This window comes from Cuculus canorus, chromosome 1 (genome assembly GCF_017976375.1).
Source record: "Cuculus canorus isolate bCucCan1 chromosome 1, bCucCan1.pri, whole genome shotgun sequence".
In the NCBI taxonomy this organism is placed as follows: Eukaryota; Metazoa; Chordata; class Aves; order Cuculiformes; family Cuculidae; genus Cuculus; species Cuculus canorus.
In genome coordinates, this window is record NC_071401.1 from 89,735,943 (window position 1) to 89,759,476 (window position 23,534).

The window sequence follows — 23,534 nt, forward strand, 5'->3', positions numbered from 1 at the left end:
ATGCATCTTATCAGGTCCCATAGATTTATATATGTTCAGGTCCCTCAGGTGGTCACGAACCTCTTCTACTGTGGGAGGGGGTTTACTCCCCTGGTCACCATCTTGCTGTCCCATGACCCAGGAGTGGTGAGGAGAGTGGTTATCAGTGAAAACTGAGGCAAAAAAAGTTGTTAAGTACCTTTCTTAAGTACCTCAACCTTCTCCTCATCTGTTGACACATGGTCACCACTTCCAGCCATCAGTGGGGGTACCTTCTCTTTGACCTTCGTCTTCTGATTGCTGCACCTGTAGAAGCCCTTCTTGTTAGTCTTTAGTTCCCTTGCCAAGTTCAGCTCCAGTTGCACCTTGGCCTTCCTGACTTCATCCCTACACAACTGGGCAGTGTCCCTATACATGTCCCAGGTTACCTGTCCCTGCTTGCACTGCCTGTGCAGTTCCCCCTTCTTTTTTAGTTTAACCAGCAGGTCTCGATTCAGCCATTCTGGCCTCTTCCCTTTCCTGCCTGATTTTCTACATATGAGGACTGAACACTCTTGTGCTTTATGGAAAGCTTCCTTAAATATTTCCCAGCTCTGTTCCACTCCCATAATAAAGATTAATAACTTTATTAATACTTTGGATGTTGGGATCTAGTGCACTCTCAGTAAGTTTGCAGATAACAGATAACACCAAGTTGAGTAGGAGTTTTGATGAGCTTGAATGGTAGGGAGGCTCCACAGAGGGATCTGGATGGGCTGGATTGATGGGCCAACTGTATGGGGTTCAACAAGGCCAAGTGCTGGGTCCTGCCCTTGGTCCGCAACAACGTCATGCAACACTACAGGCTTGGGGACAAATGGCTGGAAAGATGTCTGGTGGAAAAGGGTGTGAAGGCACTGTTTGACAGCTGGCTGAACGTGAGCCAGCAGTGTGCCCAGGTGGCCAAGAAGGCCAACAGCATCCTGGCTAGTAGGAGCAGGGAAGCAATTGTCTCCCTGTACTTGGCACTGGCGAGGCTGCAGCTCAAATACTGTGTTCGGTTTTGGGCCCCTCCCTGCAAGAAAGATGTTGAGGTGCTGGAGTGTGTCCAGAGGAGGGCAATGAAACTGGTGAAGAGTCTGGAGAACAAGTCTTATGAGGAGCAGCTGAGGGAACTAGGGTTGCTTATCCTAGAGAAAAAGAGGCTGAGGATAGACCTTATCACTGTCTACAACTACCTGAAAGGAAAGCAAGGATTTATTTTTTTTAACCGGTTGCTTGGTTTTTCATTACACTGACTGCCTGTGATCTGGTAGGCATGGAAAAATGCTTAAAAAATCTGCCAAAACAGTGTCTGTATGGACTAACTATGAACATTTTCAGCAAAGCTATATCTGGGAGGGTGATGCAGCCATTCTTCAGTTGTGCCCATCGTGTGCTAACACAGAGCTCTTCAATAGTGCAACTGTAATCTATGCCCTATGACCATTGCTGGCAAATAACAAAGGAGAAGTTGTCAAAGTAAATAGAAAAAAGAAACGATCTCATGCTGGATATGGATATCATCACTTGGCCTCAGAATTCTGTCCCCGTGCTGCATTCCCAGGGGTCATACTTGAACATGAACATTGGCTTTAATTCCCTTTTCTTCACTTTAAATTTATGGATACAGCCAGTAACCTCCTGTGAAATATAGCTATCAGTTATTTTTCTTATCTTGTGGAATCTTACACTGTTCTTCTGATTTAGAAAGAAATATGAAGTCCAGGGTAAGAAGAATCAATGTAAATAAAAATAACGTTTGCAGCAGATGCAGGCCAGCAGAGACTTGAGAACTTCATTGCCAGTTTTGAAGTGGATTGTTGTATATTTTAGCTAATTCTTGTCTTTATGACATCTGGCTGCTAAATCTTACAAAAAAATTGAGTTTCCACTTGATAATTTTTATGGTCACCAATTCAAGAGGAACCAAATCAACTGAGTTAAAGTTTCCTACTTCAGAAAAGTGCTGGTCCTCCTTCAGAGTATATGAAGTCTTAAAAGAAAATAGCCTGTAATGATCACTGCTGCCCCAGAGTGAAGTTCAGAAGATGGGGCTAGTTTGGGTAAGAAAAAAATACTTTCTAGTTACATCAAGCATACCTTTCTACATGTCTGTTTTTGGAGAGTCAAGGTATGGGTTTGTCACACAAACACTTCATTGTTCCTTCCTTTCCTCCACCCAAATAGATAGAGATCCCACCTGATAAGGATCTGTGGAGTTGAAGAATGCTGCAGTGACCTCCAAAACACTTTCAAAGAGCCTTGTGGAAAATGTTAACCATGGAATAAAGACCATGAATTAAAAAAAGGAAAAAAAAAGGGAAAAGCATCACAAGTATTACTTTAAAGAAAAATATGCAGTTATTTTTTTAAACATAACAAAATAAAGTTAATACTGAAAATTCATAAGGTCTAAGATACAACAGTGTCAGGGGACTCCAGCGAGTGGACAGCTGTTGGACGGGCTCTAATGAAGCAGCAACTATAGGTTGAAAGCTTAACATGCAGAAAATCAGCATCGGAAGGCTGGAGCAAAGCTGGTCTTTTAAACTCTAACATAAAGCTGAATTCAAATATGGCAAGTAGATATTTCTGGACAGAGTAGATCTTGTCCAAAGCCTAATGCTGTTGATCGTGTGGTTAGTTGAACCAGTCTGATCTTGTAGTCTGTGGTTAGTTTTAGCCTTGCGAAAAGTTCATTACTTCTGCAGTTTTTCACATCTTTGACCTTTACCACATCCTTTGATTTTTATTATACTTCCCTCTTCATCTCTCTGTCTTTTAAGGATGGATTTAGAATTAATTCTTAACTTGTACAACATAAATCTTCTATTCCATACAAAGAAACCCAAGGCAATTTAAAAATACCTAAAACTTCCATCAGCTTTACTATACTCACCCACCCCATGGTTTCCTCTATGTGCATAACCTACTTATTTGCTTTTGGGATTATCAGCTGATTTGGTTTTGTGCTTGTTAGCATCTATGACAGGGAGTTTTACCTGTGACAGGAGCCCCTTGGTGTGGCTGTAGTTTTGCAATAGGACAAGCTTAAGAGGTCCTTCTTCTGCTCCCTTTGACCTCTTTCCCCATTCGCAATTTCTTGTTCCTGTTCCAAGCCAAAACTTGCCTGTGCCCTTGTTGTGCTGCTGCAGCAGGGCTGGCTGTGCTTGAAACTGGATCACTGAAATGTCCAAGTTAAAAAGAACAGCTGCTCCCTCCCTTTTTTGATGGTTAGGAGCTCAGCTATTTCCCTTCAACATCTATGTTGTTCCCTTCAACAGGCTGGGTGTAAGTGGGCTGCACCGGAGGAAAGAAGAAGAAAATGCAATTGCTATATTTGAAAGGAGGATAAGATCAATTGGAAAGGTGAGAACTCAGTTGCTGGTTGGCACTGTATGATCTACTCATGACAGCATGGATTTGGTATGAAGGTACAGGGGTCCTCAGCCCGCTCTGGACCCTACTATTCCCCCTTTTTGTATTTGTGCTAAACAAAATTGCCTGTTAATGATTGCCTCTGTCGTCTGCTGCGGGGCCCTTCGCAGCAGACACACAATGCAGGGCAACATCGACAGCACAACTACAAACATACCCATTTTTGAAACAGGGAAACAAATCAGCATCAATACTTGACCACGCTGAGTAATTGTAGGTGCATCTGAAAAGTATACAAACATTGACTTATACTCCGTTTCTACTGATCCTAACAACTCTAACTTGTGGTTCCAGTACATGACTTATACTCTATTGTTCCTTCCTTTCCTCCACCCAAATAGATAGAGGATAAAGGTCTCTTTTTCAGGACCTAATTAAATTAACAATTTGATTTAAGAAACACTTCAGCACAATAGTCCCCACACTGTAGTTTAAGACACACTGCAAAACATTCTTATTCTGACTTTTAGCAGGGCCTGTAGCAATAGAACAAGGGATAATGGTTTTAAACGAAAAGAGGTTTAGACTAGATATTAGGAAAAACACTGTGAAGGTAGTAGATGCCCCATCCCTGGAAACACACTAGGACAGGCTGGATGGGGCTCTAAGCAACCTGATCGAGTTGAAGATGTCCCTGCTCTTTGCAGGAGGATTGGCCTAGATGACCTGTAAAAAATCCCCTCTACCTCAAACCACTCTATGATCATTAGCACTTGTCATTGGCCCTATATAGTGCAACCAGCTTTTTTTTTTTTGAAGATGACGTCTTTGCAGCTCGTCCATCTCCTCTTGCATCTCCTCTGAAACAACACATGAGCAGCCTATGAGTTGGTTACTTTTGTACTTTAATTAAAATGCTGAGCAACGAGTAAATATTTAACAACTGATCAGATCTGACCACGTACTATGAAAACGACTGCTGGGAGTTTTCTGGCTTCAGCTGCAACAGGGCCAAGATGTGCCTTGGTCTAGTAAGAAAGGAGGAGCTTGTGTGGACTCAAACCACACAGAGCTGTGGTTGTGTGGGATCTGTAGGGACCTTCAAACCACCACAGCCCCGACCTGCACTGTAGCCCAAATGAGGTGGGCATCTCAGGTAGAGGTCCTTTTCTCCCTCTCCTGGGCTACTGCTACTATAAGCACAGCTGTGCACAGCTGGATTAGGAACCACTGTCCCTGGGTTAGTTTTGGATAAAACTGGGTTCCTGAACTGGCTCTTGGGGAATGGGAACATGGGAAATTGGTTCCTGAGCTGTCAGTAGCAATGGCGATGGAGAGTATAGTTCCACGGAGAGGATAGATCCGTAGTATAGCATGGGTTTTAGCAGCCGTGTGGACATAGATGGACCTCACTACTCTGAAAATCTTGTCTTGGAGCATTGTGGCAAAGGGCTACACTCACAGGCTGTTAACTTCTGGTGAAGGGTGAGCTGTGAGCGGCTGTGAAGCAAGCGAAGTGTGGGACTGGCAGGAGCCAAGGCGAGGCAGAGTGCAGCAGCCAGGGCTCCCCGCGCACCCCGCTGCGGGCTGGTTGCTGCTCCTTGCCTGCAGAGCTACCTTGCCTCCTCCATAACCTCTGCTCATCACCATCCTTGTGGCTGTGTACAGCCCTCACGTTTGCCCTGCGCAGGAGCTGAGTGGCAGGCGAAGCAGCAGAGAAGCAGCAGAGCTTGATCTAATTTGCTTAGACTGAGGGCTGACTTGTGGGCAGGATACCGAGGAGGATGGAGAAGTCTAGAGAGGCTTGGCCTTTGTGAGGGCAGACAAGGGCCAAGCAAGGTTTCCTCACTGCAAGCAAGGAAACACCAAGTACCTGGTGGGTGAGGATTTGCTGGGTGCAAAGTATGTCATGTGGGCAGGTGTAAAAATACATATAGTTCAGTGGGATTTTACTTCTGGGCTTTTGATGGGGAAAACAAAGCTGAGTGCATAGTGCCAGGAGTAAGCAAGTGGGCAAACATGATAAATCAGTAACAAAGGACAACTGGCTGTGTGCATATAAATTGGGATGGAGTTGGCAGTAGCAATTCCTCACCAAGCTGAATGATTATGTTTCTACGTGCTGTGACAATAAGATATATATCAGACACTACGTGACAGGCACTTTCTTGATATATGAGACTGACAAATAGTCAGAAGGCAAAGCACAGAAATAAATAATAAACTTGCAATCAGACGAAGCTTGTTGTAAATATCTGTGCTGAAACAGGTGATTGATTATTTTAATAGGCAAAAAGTAGCACTGAAATTTGCAGATGCAGTTTTTTTAGGCCAGTAAAGCTTAAATTAGGTTTTGATGAATTCCAAATCACTTGAAAGCAAGGTAATTTGGAGCAATGTGATAGATAAAATATATGTTGACATGTGTAAGGGGATACATATCAGAAGACACAACATGAATTCTCGCAGGCGTGGCTGGGCTCTTGTGGAAAGGCAGACCTGAGAATTGCTGTGAAGGGCTGGTAGATCAACTAATAAACTGAACAAAATGCTTTAAGTAACAAAGATTGCAACAGGAAAAACAGCAAATAATAATCCAATAGACTATTATGCCTTTTGTTAGTACATCCTGATCTGGAATATGTCCAGCTTATATCTTTCCACCTCAGAAAAGACATAGCAGCAATAAAGTTTGATGACAGAATTAAATGAGATGTGTCATGGAACTAAGATTTCTCTTTAGCCAGGACTGAAAAGACTGGCTTTGTTTAGAAGGGAGACCTAGAAGGTGGCAAGTCTTGTTTAGATGGAGAGACCTAGACAGTGATCTTGTGGGAGCTTTGAAACTTTGTCTTCTTTTAAAGCATCCATGAGCAAACCAGTTAACCAATGCTGCACAGATCATGGGCAGTGTAGGATGCAAACGATCACAAATTCTAGAGAGGACTGAGGCATCTCTGCTCTGTGCCACACGGCACAATGACCTTCAATAGAGGATCCGCTGGGGATGAGGAGGCCCACTACTTTGATTCATGAGACTTTTCTACTTTCTCCCTCCCAGCTGTTGCTTTTAAGAGTGGAGATGGATTTCCCAGTTCTTGGCTCAGACCTTGTCTATGGTGGGTCCTCAGCAATGTCTGACAACCATTATGACTAAGTCAAAACAGGAACTGATGCAAGAAAACAGATGTAAGGTTACCTATGTCCCACAGACTGTGAACTCCCTCAGTTTAAACTCTGTGAGCAGTTGCCTTGGCACAGCGAAGCCTTCCTGATGAGTGCTCATCCTGAGCCAAGAAAAACCTCCTCCTTTCTTCTAGTTCTGGGAATTTCTTGTTTCTTAGTCTTCGGCTAATGGAAGTTCTTAGACAGGACGCTGCTTGTGCAGCTTTGTATTAAAAAAAGGTTGTTAGTGTTAAATGTCTCCAATTTATATACTTGCATACATACACCTCACAACGGAAAGCTACCTGTCCTGACTCACGGCTGTATCTTCAGCTCCTATTGAAACCCAGATTTGAACACCACTGAGTATTACTGTGATGGGGTAAAATCAGCAACAACCCCCCGTTTTTTTACATGGGCCACATTCTGCAGATGCTTCTCAGGGGCTGGGGACTGTTCAGCCTCACTGTCAGCTTTAAGCTCTGGAAGAGTTGTTAGCAACTGTAAATTCTGATATCATCTCGTAGCCTTCCCTTATGCTTGACACTCTAAAACACGTGGTAAGGATCAGATCCTTATCCTTGCAGCTTACAGCCTAAACAGTCGGCAAGTAACAATGCAGAAGAGGACTTATAGGGTGAAGGGAAGTGACTTACCCCATCTTGCACAGCAGGTAACTCCTGAGGTCAATCACAGTGCACATATTCCCAAAGCTGCTTTGTTCCCAAGCCTTTGACTAATTATTTTTTCTGCAGGCAACTTATCTTCCTTTTTGTTTGCTCAATCCTAATGTTTCATTTCTATTGACAGGTACCCTATACATCCAAATCAGGTTGGGCAAGAACTCTTCAAGAGAGCATATGGATTACTTTAAGTTTCAGGGATCTTCCAATGACAAGAGTTAGAAACCATGGCAACTAAAACCTTAGTTTGAACTGCCTTGCTCTGTGGATTGAATTCGGTAACTTACAATCACCTTGTCTGATCTCCTGTATTCAGATGGGCACTTAATTTTATTGAGCAACATGTTTTCTGTTGCATTTTAAGTTTTCAGCTTTTGTTGTTGACTGTTACTCTAGACTAGGGCCAAAAACTCTCAAAAGTTCTCTGCTTTAGCAGTCTTGTGACCTGGGGCTCTGCTCACAGGCAGAAATTCCCCAGCAAATGCAAACTTTCCTACACAGTGACTATTGGATGTGTCTGTCCTGGACAAGGTTAGTCTCTATTTCAGGAGACAACAACAGTCACAGATCCTGACGCCAAGAGTCTCTAGGATTTTGTCTCACATACCATCCTGAGCAGCAATTGGTAACATGTTCTGCATGTAACCAAGAACAGAGCTTATGAGACTCCGGTAGAAAGGACCTCATTGCTGTGTGGATCCTAAAAGGTCCTTTCTAGCGTGAGACTCAGTACGAGAACTCCACACAGCATCTGAGCCTACAAAGCAACCCATTTGTTCCACAGCTAGGACAGAAAGCAGGAATGAGAAAGTAGACAGCAAAAATACCCTCAGTGATCTCTACTTTTAAGCTAATTGCTTTAACAATGAAAATATATTAATGAAAGTACACGGCTAGACTGAAAGCCAAAGCTTCTTGAAACTATTGGCAGTCCTTCCATTCTTTCAATGAATTAGTATCACACTGAAGGAGTACTCCAAATTACAGCCAAAGGGAAAACATTGATCACAGCAACACACATACACAAGAAAACTAAAGCTTTTTCTTTTCTACCTGAAATCTTGATCATTTAAAATCACAACAAGACAATGATGGCAGAGTGGAACCCCCAAAGTGCTGGCACTAAAACCCTTCCAAAGTAGACCTGTCAGGTTGTCCTTTCAAAATCAACTAACTAACCTTGCTAATGGAGTTTCTGAAGTAGGTAGTGATATTTTTACTTAGAGGCTAGTGGCACAGCATCTTCCTTGACCCAAATCAAATAAAAAGAAAACCAACGCTAAGATGTACGGAAGAATTCCATACGTTTTGGTGATGAGATTAAAACCATCCCTCTGTTGTAAATAGATGCACGCTTTGGGTTGCCTGACAGTGGAGAGCATTGTCTAAACTAGGTTACCATTTCCATGCAATAATCTTACCACTCTGAGACATTGAATAACCTAGTGTAGTTTTATTAAGTAAATGGAAGCAGAGGTTAATGAACATTTATTGGACCAACTTAACACCTTGAAATCACAGGCATCAGTCAGACTGAGAGGCAGCATACTGGTAAGATCAAGTTTTTTTTTACAAATCTATGAGCCCCTGTACAAAAATAAAGTATAAAAGGGGCAAACAGAAATATTTGTTTCTTCCCAATCCCAGGGCTGCTTCTGAGGTCACATTCAGCATAAATTTAGAGAAGTCCAAGGGGTGCTCTAAATTATGCAGTGATATTTACAGTACTAGGAGGATCCTTCTCCAGTTGAAGATTGAAATAAAAAAAATCATAACATTAGCTCTGCATCTGCATGAGTCTTTCCTTCCCTATGCAAGCGAAGCTTCCAGCTGAATTTATGGCAGCCTTTTGCCCTCTACGTACCACAGAAATAACAGAGATGCATCAGAAGGGTTTGGCCAGGAGGCAGAGGAGGTGTGGATCGGGTAGACTGAGTAGTTCTGGGCTTGCTCTATGCTTCCTGGGACTGTGCTGAAACCGGTTCATGGAGCTCACTGGGCTGCGTGGTTCAGCTGTACTTAAAGCCTAGGAGTGTTCCAAGTTAATCTTTTGCTACTGTAGGTTCCTATAAGGAAAACAGTCTGTGGTAAAGAGGAGGCAGGTCAGTACACTAACTGATGCACTTTAAGGTTTTTATCTCTTGATAAAAGGCTGTACAGTGAGAATAAAAGACCCAAAGCTCTCCAAGTTACTTTTTCTATTGTGTAATATTAACTGAATAGTAGCTCCACTTGAGAAGAAAAGCACATTAGTTACATTAAATCACTACCTATTCTCATCTACATAAGGCAGAAGCACCCTCATGGGCCTTACAAGTTTTCTTTCCTAATAGGCTGGGTACACAGAAACTCCAAAAAATTCACATTAACAGAGTCAAAAGTGTGTAGTCAAAACACCTATGAAGGACTATACCTCAATTGGCCAAATTACTTTACCTGTTTAATGTCGTAAACATGTGAGATGAAGAATGTGTCACTGAAGTCAGATATGCTTACCAGAGAAGTAGTTTGTATTTCTAACATCAGAAACACTCCACTGCTTGATTTTCAGTAGGTCTTCTCATCTTTGTGCTTTACTGGGAAAAGAGGTAGTTTTGAGCGTGAACGAACCTATCACTTTAATGAGCTCAGCTAGTGTGTAATACTACCATTGCAAGAGACAATCTACAGGAAGACCTGCTAAGGTTCATCCAGGACTAAAATGACACGGCACAACTACTTGAAAAATTACCTCTTACTAAATAGTTCACAGCTTGTACCTATCCCCTTTTGCAGGGGCTAAATTCAAAACAGACAAGCAGCTGCTATTACTCCTACTCCAATAAGCTCCCTCTTGCTTGCTGGCTTGCTTACACGAGGCCCACACAGGTAGTTTCTCATTGGCTGGTTTGCAACATTCCACAAACTACAGACTCAAGGAACTTGGTTACAGTTGATGTTTTGGGACTCAGTCACACAACTGTGATTGCAGCTGTAGCATACGTGGATTCAGCAGGTGGGGTAAAGCCATGGATCAAGTTCCCTTTTGTGCTACAGGCTGCAAGCTGTGCTGGGAACGCTGCACAACATAAACACCTTGCCTGACCTGGCTGGCTGGGATATGCAGCTGGACCTAGACTTCACCCAAGGATTTCACAAGAAGGACAGAGATTTGACCACCTGACCTGCATTAGAAGTAGGCAGGAGTAAAGTAGCAACCTATGTACTTTATGTTAATTACACCTATGATAAGGGTTCAACCATGAGACCTTTTCTGGTGACATGTACAGTGGTCCCAAACAACTGCAACAGCCCACAGATCAATTACAGCTGATAGTTCAACTTTGAGGACAAATCCTTTGAGAACATTGTTATCATTTTAGTATAAAGACTAAACGTCACACGATGCAGCCACACAGTCAATCAAGCTTTTAAGAGAAATAATTTTAAGGAACACCTCTTGGTGGCAATGCTTGCTGTTAACCATTTTCAGAAAAAAAATAGCAAGCCATCTGAATCAGAGAAAGCATGAAGAAGAGAAACAAAATGCCAGGTCTGTACATGATTAAATGCTCTTTCTTGGCTCTGCTCTAATCTAAATTAGTTCAACTGGTGCTTGAACAGCTGGAAGAGAGCTCCTGGAATGGACTACAGGCTGTGCCCCTACCAGGGCCTTCCCTTAACAGACTTTAAGAAACCTTTTCTCACTGCAAGAGTCACTGATTTGTTCTTGAAACTCCCTGCGATGAAATGAAGGACCCAAAAGCATTTAATTGTTGAACACATAAAAGGAAGTATATTTAAAATAAAAAAAATTGGTCAGACTGGAAAGTCAATTACCATTTTGAAAGGAATTTACAGGGCTGTTGTAGATGAGTGTTTTGGAATAGTCAGTTTATCGCAATGCCTAAACTGGTTTCTTCATTGCACAGTATTTTCTTTTAAAATGTGTGCATTTTTAAACAATTACATACATATTAAAAATCAGCATTTCTTTGCTTAAACTTAATTAAAACGTTAATACTCTCAGACAACACAGATCTGAAATGGTGAAACCAGTAATTGCCCCCTCCCACCTTACAACAAATTAAATTGAGACAAAATTACAAACACATTTCACTACATGATTATTATTAATAAAAATCAGGTTTTTTCTTTTTTATAAAGTTGCCCAAAATGCAAGGGATGTGCATAGGTTTACAACTTAGTCAGAATAATATTTTACTTTATTCCCTTGGGTACGTGTTCCCATGAACGGAATGTACTTTGCTGTAGAATACAGTTTTTTTCAACACAGATACACCAACGGCATGAACGCTTGCGACTGTCCACATGCATTAAGAGTCAAGACCCAATTTCAAATTTCTAGAAGTTTTACAGAGTTCTTCAAAGAGACAGTATCACATTATCTGGATGTTACACAAAAGTACTTAAAAATACTATCCTAGAAAAAAAAAAAGCGAAGAAAGGCCTTTAAAATTTATGAATGTTTTATAACCACTAGACTAATTATTTCAAATAAATAAAGGAAAGCAAAGTATTCCAATCCATAAAATCAGACTCTAAAAAGAATGTAGTGTTCCACCCCCAAGTTAAGGTAACAGAATCATATTATTATTACTATTAAAATAGATTATAGAAAGCAGCATCTATTTTGTGCAGTTTTTAGGGGCCCTTGAAATAAAAAGCTATGATTTCAAAAAATATAACATTCCGAAGGACTGAATAATACATATATTTCAAGATACATTTTATTAAAGTTTAGGAGAAACGATTAAAAAAAAGATACTGTCTCTTTAAATTAGTGTTTAATTTGTTTTTTCCCCTCCTCCTATCTATTCGGACATGACAATAATTATAAATTTAGGTCACACTACATCTAGGTAGTCTCTAGGGGCCAAGACCTGTTGACACAAGGTCAATAACAAAGAGGTTTTCCATGTATGAGGCGGTTCCCAGTAATGACAGATTTTTTTTTTTTCAATTCTATTGTGACTGGTCTAGTAGACCCAGGAGACCGGGACCCACTGTGAGGCTGTACACACAAGCTCGATGGCTTCCTCCAGGTGCCTGATAGTTTCATCGATTTCATTGTTGATAATTGTTAGGTCAAAGTAGTGTGCATATGTTCGCTGTAAGATTTCAGACTCCTTCTGCAGGCGCTGAAGAGATTCGTCCTGTGCAGCAGTCAGAAAAGAAAATGAGAGAGAGAGAAGTTGGCTCCTTTTGTACTCTTCTACAACGGCTTTCTAACTATTGCTACAGAGAAGGAAATGGGCAAAAAAGCTTTAGGGAGGCATGGGTGGTTCAGATTCCCACCTAAATCTATGGAAACCACACAGGAGAAATGGCACAATTTCTCTCTCGAAGCTGACATTCAAACAGCACTCAGTTATTGACTTACTTGAGGCCAAACACAAGCCTAGCATTAAAAAAGCAAGGCAGAGAATGGAAGTTTAGAAAAGCAGCACAGACGTGGAGCAACGGAGACCGTATGTGAATAAAACGTACAAAGTGCACAAATATGAGCTATGGGGCCTGTGTCCAGGTAAGAACACAAGAAACAAGAGAAGGTATATTGTCAGGCATCAGCTGTTCCTGGTTTCAGCAGTGTTTTACCGTACAACATCAGTCTTCTGGGTCTACTTCCTTTAATAACCATTCACTGATAAGGAAGTTCTCACCCCGCATCACTCTGCGGTTCCTATTTCAGGGTGTGTCATTTCCAACATCCTTTAGTGTGAGATTCATAAGATGAACCACGCACGCAGCCTGCACTCAAGAAGAGCCTGTGACACCAGTCTCGGTGCTTTCCAGGGCTTTGTGTCAATTCCCTCACAGAAACAAGTGCATCCTGCTCTGTGGGTGCGCTACAGGACTCTGCAGCCAGCAACACTACAGCGATGGGCTTCGCTGCTGAGGTCTGCCTTTCTGAGAGAGTGGGATTGCAAAAGGCTTCTTTCTAGGGCTCTGCAGCAATTATAAATTTGAATCCTTTCCCTGCAAATTCCCTTAGAAATTAAAAAAAAAAAGAGGTAATTTGCTGCTTTCAGGAACCTTGAAATAGCTGCAGGAAAGTAATAAATTCTTTCCCATCCCACAGGTTTGAAATATGAGGCAAAAGTAAATATGAACAGTATAGACTCTGTAGCATCTATAAGGTCACCCTAATTAATCAGTCAACTGGGATACACTTTATTATAACAGAGTTTAGGCTGTAGGAAGTACAGACGCAGTGTCTATAGCTGTTTTCCTAAGAAATTGTTCTGGGAACAGAATGTTATCTACCTAATAAGAGATTTGTTTAAAGTTCCTAAATATTTGTAATCATGGTGACAAGTGGCTGTGGAAAAGCAGCTCTCAGGTCCTCTGTAGGGAACAGCCTACACCCAGAAAGTTCTCCTTCCCCGTAGTTATGAAACCAGCCACTTTTGGAGGAGAAGTTCTGTACCCAAGTTACCAGTTCTGCTTCTCTCCTGAAACTGCAGCCCCAAATGAGGGGAGAATGTCAGCTTCATTTGATAATAACTACAAATTTCATTCAAACAAAGCCAGACAAATACTTCTCACACGCAACACTCTACAGGGTATGCTCCTTGTACAGACTATTATGCACCACCAGCAATGCCTGGAACTTCCACAGAAGATACCAGTGCACGCAAATTTAATTTATGCTGTTATCAAAGTGAACAATATGGATCAATACTAATGTTAAATATGTTTGTAGAACATTTCACATAGCCCAGTGTCTTTAAGCCAAACACCTAATTAGGCAAACTGTGTATTCATAGATTCCAAAAGAAACATTAATTTATATCAGCTGAGGAGTTAAGTTTCTGTTTAAATTAACCTATAAGGGAAAAAAATATACTTGCCAAGCAGATTTTTTTCAGTGCTTTACAAATCTAGCTAAGATTAATTTTATATTTTAAAGCCAGTCTTGGCAAAAACATATTGCACCTTTAGAAGAGTTTTAATCTCGCGTCACAAGGCTAACACTACCTGAAAAACCTCCATGAAGCCTTAGAACTGTTAATTGATATGTAGCTTTTTAGCTGCTACTCAGATTGCCCATCAGTGCCATCTTTACCTGCTACAAATATCAGAATTAACTTTCCTCACTAAAGCAGGGGACTGATGAAATAAAAATCTGAAAATCTTAAGCAAACCAGTGGGTAAAGAAGAATGAATGCTAACACTTCTGTTGCACACACAGATGTCACAAAACTGACAGCTTCAAAAACTCATATTTTAATACTTTCCTTGGCTGCTCCTAAATCCAACTATACTGGAGACTGAAGTGGGTTGTATTTTGGAATATCTAAATTTCCTAGCCTCTTGGAAATGTAAAACATTACTTCTTTCACATATTTGACAAATGACTGGCCACAACTTCAAGAATTTCACATTTGGGAGCAGAATATCCTTTTTTTCCTCTGCCCTCAGCTCATGCAATAGGCATTTTATCGGGGTCTAGATGCAGTGTGTCCATTAACAGAACACATTTCTCTTTCCTATCTCTAGAATTCAGTTCATTTTCCTAATCTTCTCTTTTTCTTCATCATAGCTAGCACAGTGATCTCTTCAGTCTCTGAGATTTAGATCAAAAAAAGCAGAGTCTGTCAACTCCTCTGTGCTGCTGTCTGGGCAACAGGAGGTAGAAAACAGGTGGAGGAATGAGGAACTGCTCCAATGCTTCTTTATATGCTCTTTCCTTCCAGTTTTAGCACAGGAATCACCTGATTATGTTTCCTTTGTGATTAGACAGGTGGATACACTCCGGTAAATTTTCTGTATGATTTAAATCGGGTTTCGTGCGTTGCAGAACTGCCCATAGTGCACTGTACGTTCATTTGGAAAGCATGATATTTTGTCTAACTCCTGGTAAGTGGTCCTTGATTTTTGAGATATTTTGTGTTTTGTGTGATAGATTTAAGTGTCTCAAGCCAGATACTTTTCAGAGCAGACCTCTGCATTGATTTTACCACAAAGTTCAGATGTACAGGTGTAGAGTAGAAATTTTACTCTCTAGTTTCTTTCTACTAGCAGATAATTTTAGCGCAGATATATAGAGTCATTATTAACATTAAATTTTTATTCCAGTGGCGAGAGTAATGTTGAATGGGAACGAGTGTATCTACATTCTAAAACTACTGAAATAACCAGGACTACCTTGTCAGCCCCTAGCTGGTACTTACAGGCAATTTTCTGCACCATTTTGGCAGCTAGGTACAATTAGCATGAATGCAGGAAAATGAAAAGAAAAGCAAAGATGAAATTTCAGAAAACATAAGGGGGGGAAAAAGGATAGTCATTTACAGAAGCGTTCTCAAAAAGCCTAAGTAAAATAAACAAAGTAGGATAAGAGGATAAACAGAAAGGGATACTCACTATGCAAATAAACCTTTCAAAGAGGAAGCATGAATGGGAAATATGAAACACACCTCTCCACCCTTGTTTGCTGCCTTGCAGGCTGCTAACACAGACACAATTTGCCTATCTCCCTTTATGCAGCACAGTAAACCTTGGAAAGCAGAATACTGTACTCGGCTGACGTCTTTTGCTATTACCATTTTCAGCCCTTCCCCTTCCTTAAATTTAATTGATCCATAAATTAGCATTCTTTGTATGTGTGGGCCCAGTTCAGCAATTCATGTGCCTGAGTAAATACCTGCATGCACGCAGACTTTAGTCACAAGAGCTTAAAATAAAGACACACTCTTCATTGCACATGAATGCAAATATTTAGAACATAATACTTTGCTTCTTGCAATATTTCTTTGGCACAAATATTTCTCCATCAGTACTGCAAAAGGTACATTTCTGTCCCCAGTGTACTATGGAAAACATTTTCTTCCATGAACTGTCCCAAATTTCTCTGTATTACGTTCTACAGCTGGAAGATTAAAAGTTAAGTACCAATGACAGAAAAGTGAGGCCAAGGGACTATTTGGGAGCTGAAACACAGGTACTGAGGCAACAAACCCAGGCAATTATATAATTCCACAGGGTTCCTGGCCTCCTGACCACTACTAAGACCACACCTGACCATATCCTAAGAATGATTTTTTCAAGTGATGCCACACCATATGCTTGCACAAAAGCAAATTCAGTGTAGAATACAAAATTTTGGTATTTTCTCAAGTACTGATTTACATTATGTGCCAATATCAGCAGTCAAAGTGTCACTGCACTTTACTAACATTGCAAATTGTAATGTTCCTAGAGATCTTCATCTGTACGCTCATGACAATTACCAGCTAGGGCATGGGTCTATAAGACACAGTGAAATGACATAACATGCTGCTGTGAAAGTTAAAAGATCCTTCCTCCCCCTCCCATCTCTCTTCCTGGCTATATGCTCTCACTGCTTGTTTTGTCATTGGTGCTTGTTTTGTCATTGGTGCTTGTCAGACCCTTTGTGAGCTCCTTGAAAACTGACAAAAGTCCAACTTGGAGCTAACGTAGCTCACTGAAGGATCTGGTGAGTGCCACGGCCAGTGCAGACAGGCAACTCACGTCCCAGAAGCAAGTCAGAGAGAACTGCTCCCTTCAGCAACAGTGAACCAACAGAATGCCTCAGGCTGCCAGAAAATTGCAGCTTGAGGCCAATATTTTTCACTTGCTATTTTAACCATAATTCAGAGTATTTGCATTTAAATACATCTGTCTTGTTCCTTTTTTTCCTGCAAGCCTCTGCAGTGATGTCACAGTTTCATACTTGGGATACTGTAATTACATTTCCATAGAAACAGGATCTAGAGACAGGTCTTCCGATTTTAATTTTGTGTGACCAAGGAGGTGTCTAAGAGATCTGGCACGGATTCATGGTCATATCCAATGAATTAAATACATTAATATCATGGTTTAAAAAGGCCTGAGCAGGTAAAGTGTTTGAATAAATACTATTTGGCCTGTTGTGAGCTAAATCCAGAATTGAATTTGAAATCAGTAGCAATCTGCAGAGCAGATATTCTATAAAAGCTAAAAAACATGTTCAGGATGTGGGCCTCCCTGAATCTTTAACATTATTGCACAAAAAATTACACTTTTGGTTAAAGCTTCCAATTCTTAGAGAACAGTCTTTGAAATTAACAAGCCTATTTCTGATATACATTTGCTGTACAGGAAAAATACTAAAAGATAAATGTGGGATGACTGCACAGTCGTGCACACCCATGCCTTCAGTTCAGGCCAGCTGTAATCTAGTGCTAGTATTGCAACTCAGAGCTGAGTAATCTGTGCTAATGATTTGGCAAGGATTTGGAAATGGATCTTTGAGTTGGGGCAGGGAGCAACATAAAAACACGTGTTTTTAGAATACATCATGTGGATCCTTCAACTTGAAGTTCATATTTTGAACAAGAAAAATCAGTTAATAGACAATGAATTCATGTCAATTAAATAAATAATTGACAACTGTCTTTCTGTCTCTCCATTTACAGACAAGGGAACAATTAAAGTTTCTGATGTGTATATTTGATTAATTCTTAATAAATTCTTAATTCTGTCTCTGATAGGACATTAGATTCCAACATGCCATACCTCATTAATGCCTGGTGTAATCGTAGGTGCAGCAATAAAAACAACAAAAGGAGCAAACTCTGCTGTTCTCAGGACCTTCAACGCCTAGGTGAAAAAAAAAAATCAAATAATTTAGAAGAATCTCCCAACAATCAACATGAAATATGTTTACTCACACAAGTAAAAGATGCAAAAATATGATTTACCCACACTGGTATTTGTTTTTAATTGCTCTGGAGTCAAGATCTTACACGAGACTTACAGACATGTAAATTTTTGTATTATTATTTTATATTTTGTGGTGGAGTACTGCTCCTTAATAAAGGTGAATTTTTTTTGAATGAAAGCTTTAGCAATTTCAAAGAGGCTCCTCGCATACAGTCTCAAAGAGAACAGAATTCTCTTTGCATTTAAACTGAATGATTAATATCAGATAAAAAATGCAATCATGTCATAAACAGGGAAGAGAACTAACTGTATTTTAGAATAAATATTGAATAGAATATAATGTTTTGTCATCTCCTCCTTACTAACACTTTTTTATTATTATTTTCTGACACAAATGAAAATGTGATGCAAGAAGTTCCAAGTTTTTAAAAAATAAGCCTAGCGATGTTTTTTTAAAAGGGAGAATAGCACTAATACCCTAAACCAAATCTATGCAAAAGAAAAGAGTTCTCATTAAAATGTTGACTTAGTCATATTTATGGAGTGATACACAGGACAGTAATATGTGAAACTATGGTATAGATCCAAGTTAGACTGAAGCGCAGTGCAGCAAGTAGATGCAACTCAGCTTAACTCAAATGGAAGGACAAGATAAGGTACGACTACTAAAGGTCTGTCTTTTTTTTGTCCTTCCACTTCCTATCTTCCCCAAAGCCTTTTTTTTTTTAAAAAAAACACCTCCAACAACCAACTCCAATACACACTTTTCCCAAGTTAAAGAGATTTGCATCTTTGCCGCTTGAAACCACCTCTATAAATCATCACCCATGCCAATCTCCTCTAAATAAGGGATTAATCCCTCATGCGAAAGTCACAAAAACTCAAACAACTAAGAGTACTCGAGGGAAAACAGGCAAGTGCTGTAAGATCACTAGGAATAAGTCCAGAGAGGGGCCAGCCGTTATGAGCCGCGGTGGACGCGTGAGGAAGCTGGTTAAGAAAGGGGCGTGCTAGACCCATGCTGGAGGAAGTGCAATGACAGCAAAGGCTGTCATTGCCAAATGTAATAATATTCTAACAAAGATTAAAATGGCTCCTGAGAGCTGTAATGCTTCTGAATAATGCAAGTTTAAAAGATTTTTCAAGAGAGTTTGTTTTCAACAGCTGCTCAATTTGAACTAACTATAAAAATGCTGCTCTCCCTGAAAACTTTTAAATGTAGGATTTCATTTTTCAGCACAGCACCACACCAGCATACCATGTGAACGCCCTTAAATAATTTAGTCAGGTATTTTATTTCTGTAATGCAATTCTTAAAGAATTTTAACGTTTTGAATCCACTCACAAAGAAGAAAGAATGCAGCAAACGATAACACAGGTCACAATTTTTATTTGTCTATCCTCCCATTTCTTTCAATCTGCTAAAATAATATAAACATCATGTTTAACCATATTCATGTTATTCCACTTAACATGTAAACATGTCCCTGTGAACTGAGAGTCATGACCATAGGGAAGTTTCAGAGGAAATGTATCAGAATTTTCCCACTACAGATTTATATAGTGAATGAACTAACTATTCCTGTTTCTTGAAAGCCTGATTTTCCTTCCTACTTTCTTCCAATAAGTATAACACTGGTCATTGTGCAAACAGAATCAGTACTGGTGATTGACCACAAATGTTTCTGACCATGCTCACTACTGAATTGGAGCCAAGAGTCAGTTAGGGACAAGATTACCCTCTAATACAGCATCAAAGAAGCATCTTTGAAAACACTGAAACATTACTCCTGGCAGACAATGACAATCACTTGCTTTCATATATTTCACCGGACATGAGACTAATATACTAAGAAGTTACACAGTAAGTAGATTTTCAAGCTATATAGTGGTTGCATACCAAGCTAAACTACAAATTAATTCCTGCTGTATGTTCTTCTAACCAGACGATTACCAGAACTCCTCTTCACAAATTGATACCTTGGTGTTCCAGGTTGTCCAACTTACTGTACTTATTTATCTAGTGTGCAGTCAATAAAAATAAACATATCTCAATAAAATACGGTTCAAAGATTTTGTATGAGTCCCATTTTCATATAGTTACCTGAGGTTCTACGTCAAGTATTGCAATTAGTCCCTGCTCATGGATCTTTCGTATTGTTTCCAGTTTTGTCCCATACATTGCATCCTCATGGCTGCCATATTCCAAATATTCATTGTTTGATATATCCTGCATCATTTGGTCATGTGATACGAAGTAGTAATTTTTCCCATTTTCTTCATCTTTCTTTGGAGGTCGGGTTGTGTCTGAAAATACAAAACAGTTTTAGTACAAAAAGCAATATTAAGCTTATATATGGCCTTTTCTTTGGTTTACCAATACTTATTCACTGAAGAAGGACCTATCAAATCATATATAGAACAAAGTATCATGAACTTGGCGTAGGCAGAGTGACAGGGGCTGGAAAAATGTAAAAATCAAATGATAACAGAGGAAGAACAGAAGGTCAGAAGTAACCTCTACCTGGTCAAGACAATAAGGGTCTTACCAGCTGCTTGCAACAGTTAACAAAGACCAGATTTCACAGCTTTTGTAGTTTCTAAACAATTAAAACATCTCCATTTTACCCAGCGGGCCAGTACTAGGCCCAATCCTGTTCAACATCTTCACTAATGATCTGGACGATGGGGCAGAGTGTACCCACGGCAAGGATACCAATGATACAAGACTGGAAGGAGTGGCTGATACACCAGAAGGTTGTGCTACCATCCAGAGAGACCCTGACAAGCTGGAGAAACAGGCTGACAGGAATCTCATGAAGTTCAAAAAGGGAAAGTGCCAAGACCTGCACCTGGGGAGGAACAAGCCCGTGCATCAGTACATGCTGGCGGCTGACCAGTTGGAAAGCAGGTCTTCGGAAGAAGCTGTGGGGGATATCCTGGTAGACAGCTAAACATGAGTGCCCCTGTGGCAAAGAATGGCTAAAGGCATCCTGGGCTGCATTAGACAAAGTACTGGCAGCAGGTGGAGTGAGGTGATTCTTCCTCTCTACTCAGCACTGGTGAGGCCACGCTTAGAGTGCCATGTCCAATTCTGGGTTCCCCAGTACAAGAGAGACATGGACATACTGGAGAAAGTCCAGTGAAGAGGGACTGGAGCACCTCTCCTAGGACAAAAGGCTGAGAAAGCTGGAACTGTTCAGCCTGGAAAAGAGAAGGCTTAGGTGGGAAACTCCTCAATGAGTACAAATATCTAAAGTGGAAGCGTAAAGAAGATGGAGACAGTTTCTTTTCAATGGTGCCCAGTGACAGGACCAGAGGTAATGGGCAGACACTGTAACGTGGGAGCCTCCATCTGAATGTAAGGGAACACTTGTTCAGTGTGACAGTGACTAAGCACTGGCACAGGTTGTCCAGAGAGGTGGTAAAGTCTCCATCCTTGGAGATAATAAAAAGCCACTTGGACATGGTTCTGGGCAACTAGCTCTATATGGCCCTGTTTGAGCATGGGGCATTGGACCACATGACTTCCAGAGATATGGAGCTTAACCATCTTGTGATCCTGTAGGTCATCTGCACCTCTTTTCCCTACAGTCACACTGACACCCACTTGATTATATTTCTTTTAATATTACCCCATAAACTGATTTACTCTCATATTTTTCCATCATCACATTTAAGTTGGTGACATGTCTGAAACACCACATCTCTTCCTAACCTAATCTAGGATCTTCCAACAAATTTATCTTAATTTCAAACAAGGTATCAAAAAACTGAACTGATCTCCTGTTTTTAATTATACCCATTACTGTTCTAAGAATTAATTAGAAATGCTCTGAGGATTAATTGGCATATTTCAAAGATGAAAAGTTTTACAGAAGTATTATAGATCATGGTTATTATTTCAAGAAATTAAAGAACAATGGATCATATAAACCATATAATATCACTGTAATACCCACTGCTGCCCTACGTCTACTGAACTTACACACTCGTACATATCCCCCACATCTCCCTCTTCTGTAAAAGCATTTCTGCATATTCCTTTTTCACTTAAATTCTTATGATTTTTCTTGTTCTGACTGTGACAGTGTAAGTCTAAAATGTGGGTGAGAGAGATGAAAGCTACTTAGTAATAACATTTTGAATATATTGACTCTGCAGACCTATGTGGCAAGGAATTTTTGGCCTACTAATCCTTTTAATTAACTACCATTGTGAGTGACATGACCTTTATGATCAGGTTTTCAGTAGGTTTCTTCAAAAAGCATTGCCCAGAACTCCATGACCAACTTAAGTTACCTACTTCTACCACAGTTTTGTAAAGGAATGCAGAAAATCCATCCCTGGGAGTTAGAGAGAATAAACTTAATTACCTAGAGTCAGATGAAAGACAGATCAGGTCAAAGAAAATGAAATTGGTGCATAATCACAGAGTCACAGAATAGCTGGGTTGGAAGGGATCCGTAAATGTCATCTAGTCCAACCCCCTGCAACGAGCAGGGACATTTTCAAACAGATCAGATTGCTCAGAGCTCCATCCAACTTGACCTTGTTTCCAGGGATGGGGCGTCTACCACCTCTTTGGGCAACCTGTTCCACTGTTTCACCACCCTAATTGTAAAAAATCTCTTCGTTATATCTAGTCTGAATCTACGCTAATGTAGCTTAAAACCATTACCCCTTGTCCTATTTGCTACAGACTCAATTAAAAAGTCTGTCTCCATCTTTCTTAAAAGGCCCTTTAAAGTAATGAAGTCATCATAATGGCCAATAATGTCACTTCTGAGCCATGTATTGTGTTTCTGAAGTCAGTCAGGTAGATTTGGCTGCTGGATGCTCTTGTTTCATAATGCCCAGCTCAAGGAAAAAGGGTGCACCTCCAAGAGATCATGTAGTACAAGATACACTTCCTGTCATGGAAGAGACTGCCACGAAGTGAAAACACTCCTGTGCTCTTCATAACAACCCACTTGTAAGCAGTGAAGTTATATGACTTTTCTTTTTCTTAACGTCATCTCTGGAAACGTGAAGTTATTTTAGTACAATACCAGTCCTCAAGGCTAGGCTGTGAAAAGTAATTTAAAACTGACAGATGAGGCACACATTAAAGGCTTCCCCTAAATCCAGTTTATATTTCTTCTCATGGGAATTATACAAGGTTTTAAACGTCATGGCTGTTCCAGTCTTACCTGAACTGTAAAGGTAAAATTAGCACAGAAAAATTGAAAATGTTCTAGCCTTCATTCTAAATTTAGAAATATTTGGGATAGAGAGAAGTATGCTTAGCAAGAAGTTTTGTGAATACTAAGAAACTTTCAATATAAAAATGGTGTTACTTACTACCCCTCCCTCTGAAAAAAACCCAAAAGAATAAATACTCCTAGTCCTATCACAGATTCCGCCTTTAAGACAGGATTGCCTCAGTAGAACCAAACATGTAGTAGTACAGAGGGATGTTGTCAAAGATGCTACGAATAATTTTGCACTACACTGAACATTGCTACTTACGAGGAATGGGGTAAGCAAATCTGTCCGGGTGTTTTGTGATGAGTGTGTTTTTTATGTGTCTTCTTCCAACACCATGTGCACCTAATCCACAACACAAAAATGAATTATAAATTTTTGATCAGAAGG

General features: G+C 40.3%; 1 protein-coding gene across 13 annotated transcripts in view; it reads right to left on the minus strand.

Annotated features, from left to right (window-relative positions):
- Positions 1-7,487: 7,487 nt before the first annotated feature.
- CASK (calcium/calmodulin dependent serine protein kinase) overlaps positions 7,488-23,534 on the minus strand; it is a 216,263-nt gene continuing 200,216 nt past the window's right edge. For 3 of the 13 annotated variants that reach the window (XM_054072566.1, XM_054072539.1, XM_054072520.1), the window contains 5 exons: positions 23,409-23,489; positions 20,002-20,204; positions 17,751-17,834; positions 15,404-15,430; positions 7,489-12,382 (listed from right to left, as the gene is read on the minus strand). In XM_054072566.1, coding sequence (XP_053928541.1) covers positions 12,206-12,382; positions 15,404-15,430; positions 17,751-17,834; positions 20,002-20,204; positions 23,409-23,489 — 572 coding nt within the window. In that variant the 3' untranslated portion in view covers positions 7,489-12,205. Of the gene's footprint in view, positions 12,383-15,403; positions 15,431-17,750; positions 17,835-20,001; positions 20,205-23,408; positions 23,490-23,534 lie in introns of all 13 variants that reach the window. The other 10 variants (XM_054072605.1, XM_054072584.1, XM_054072572.1 and 7 more) reach the window with 7 other exon arrangements.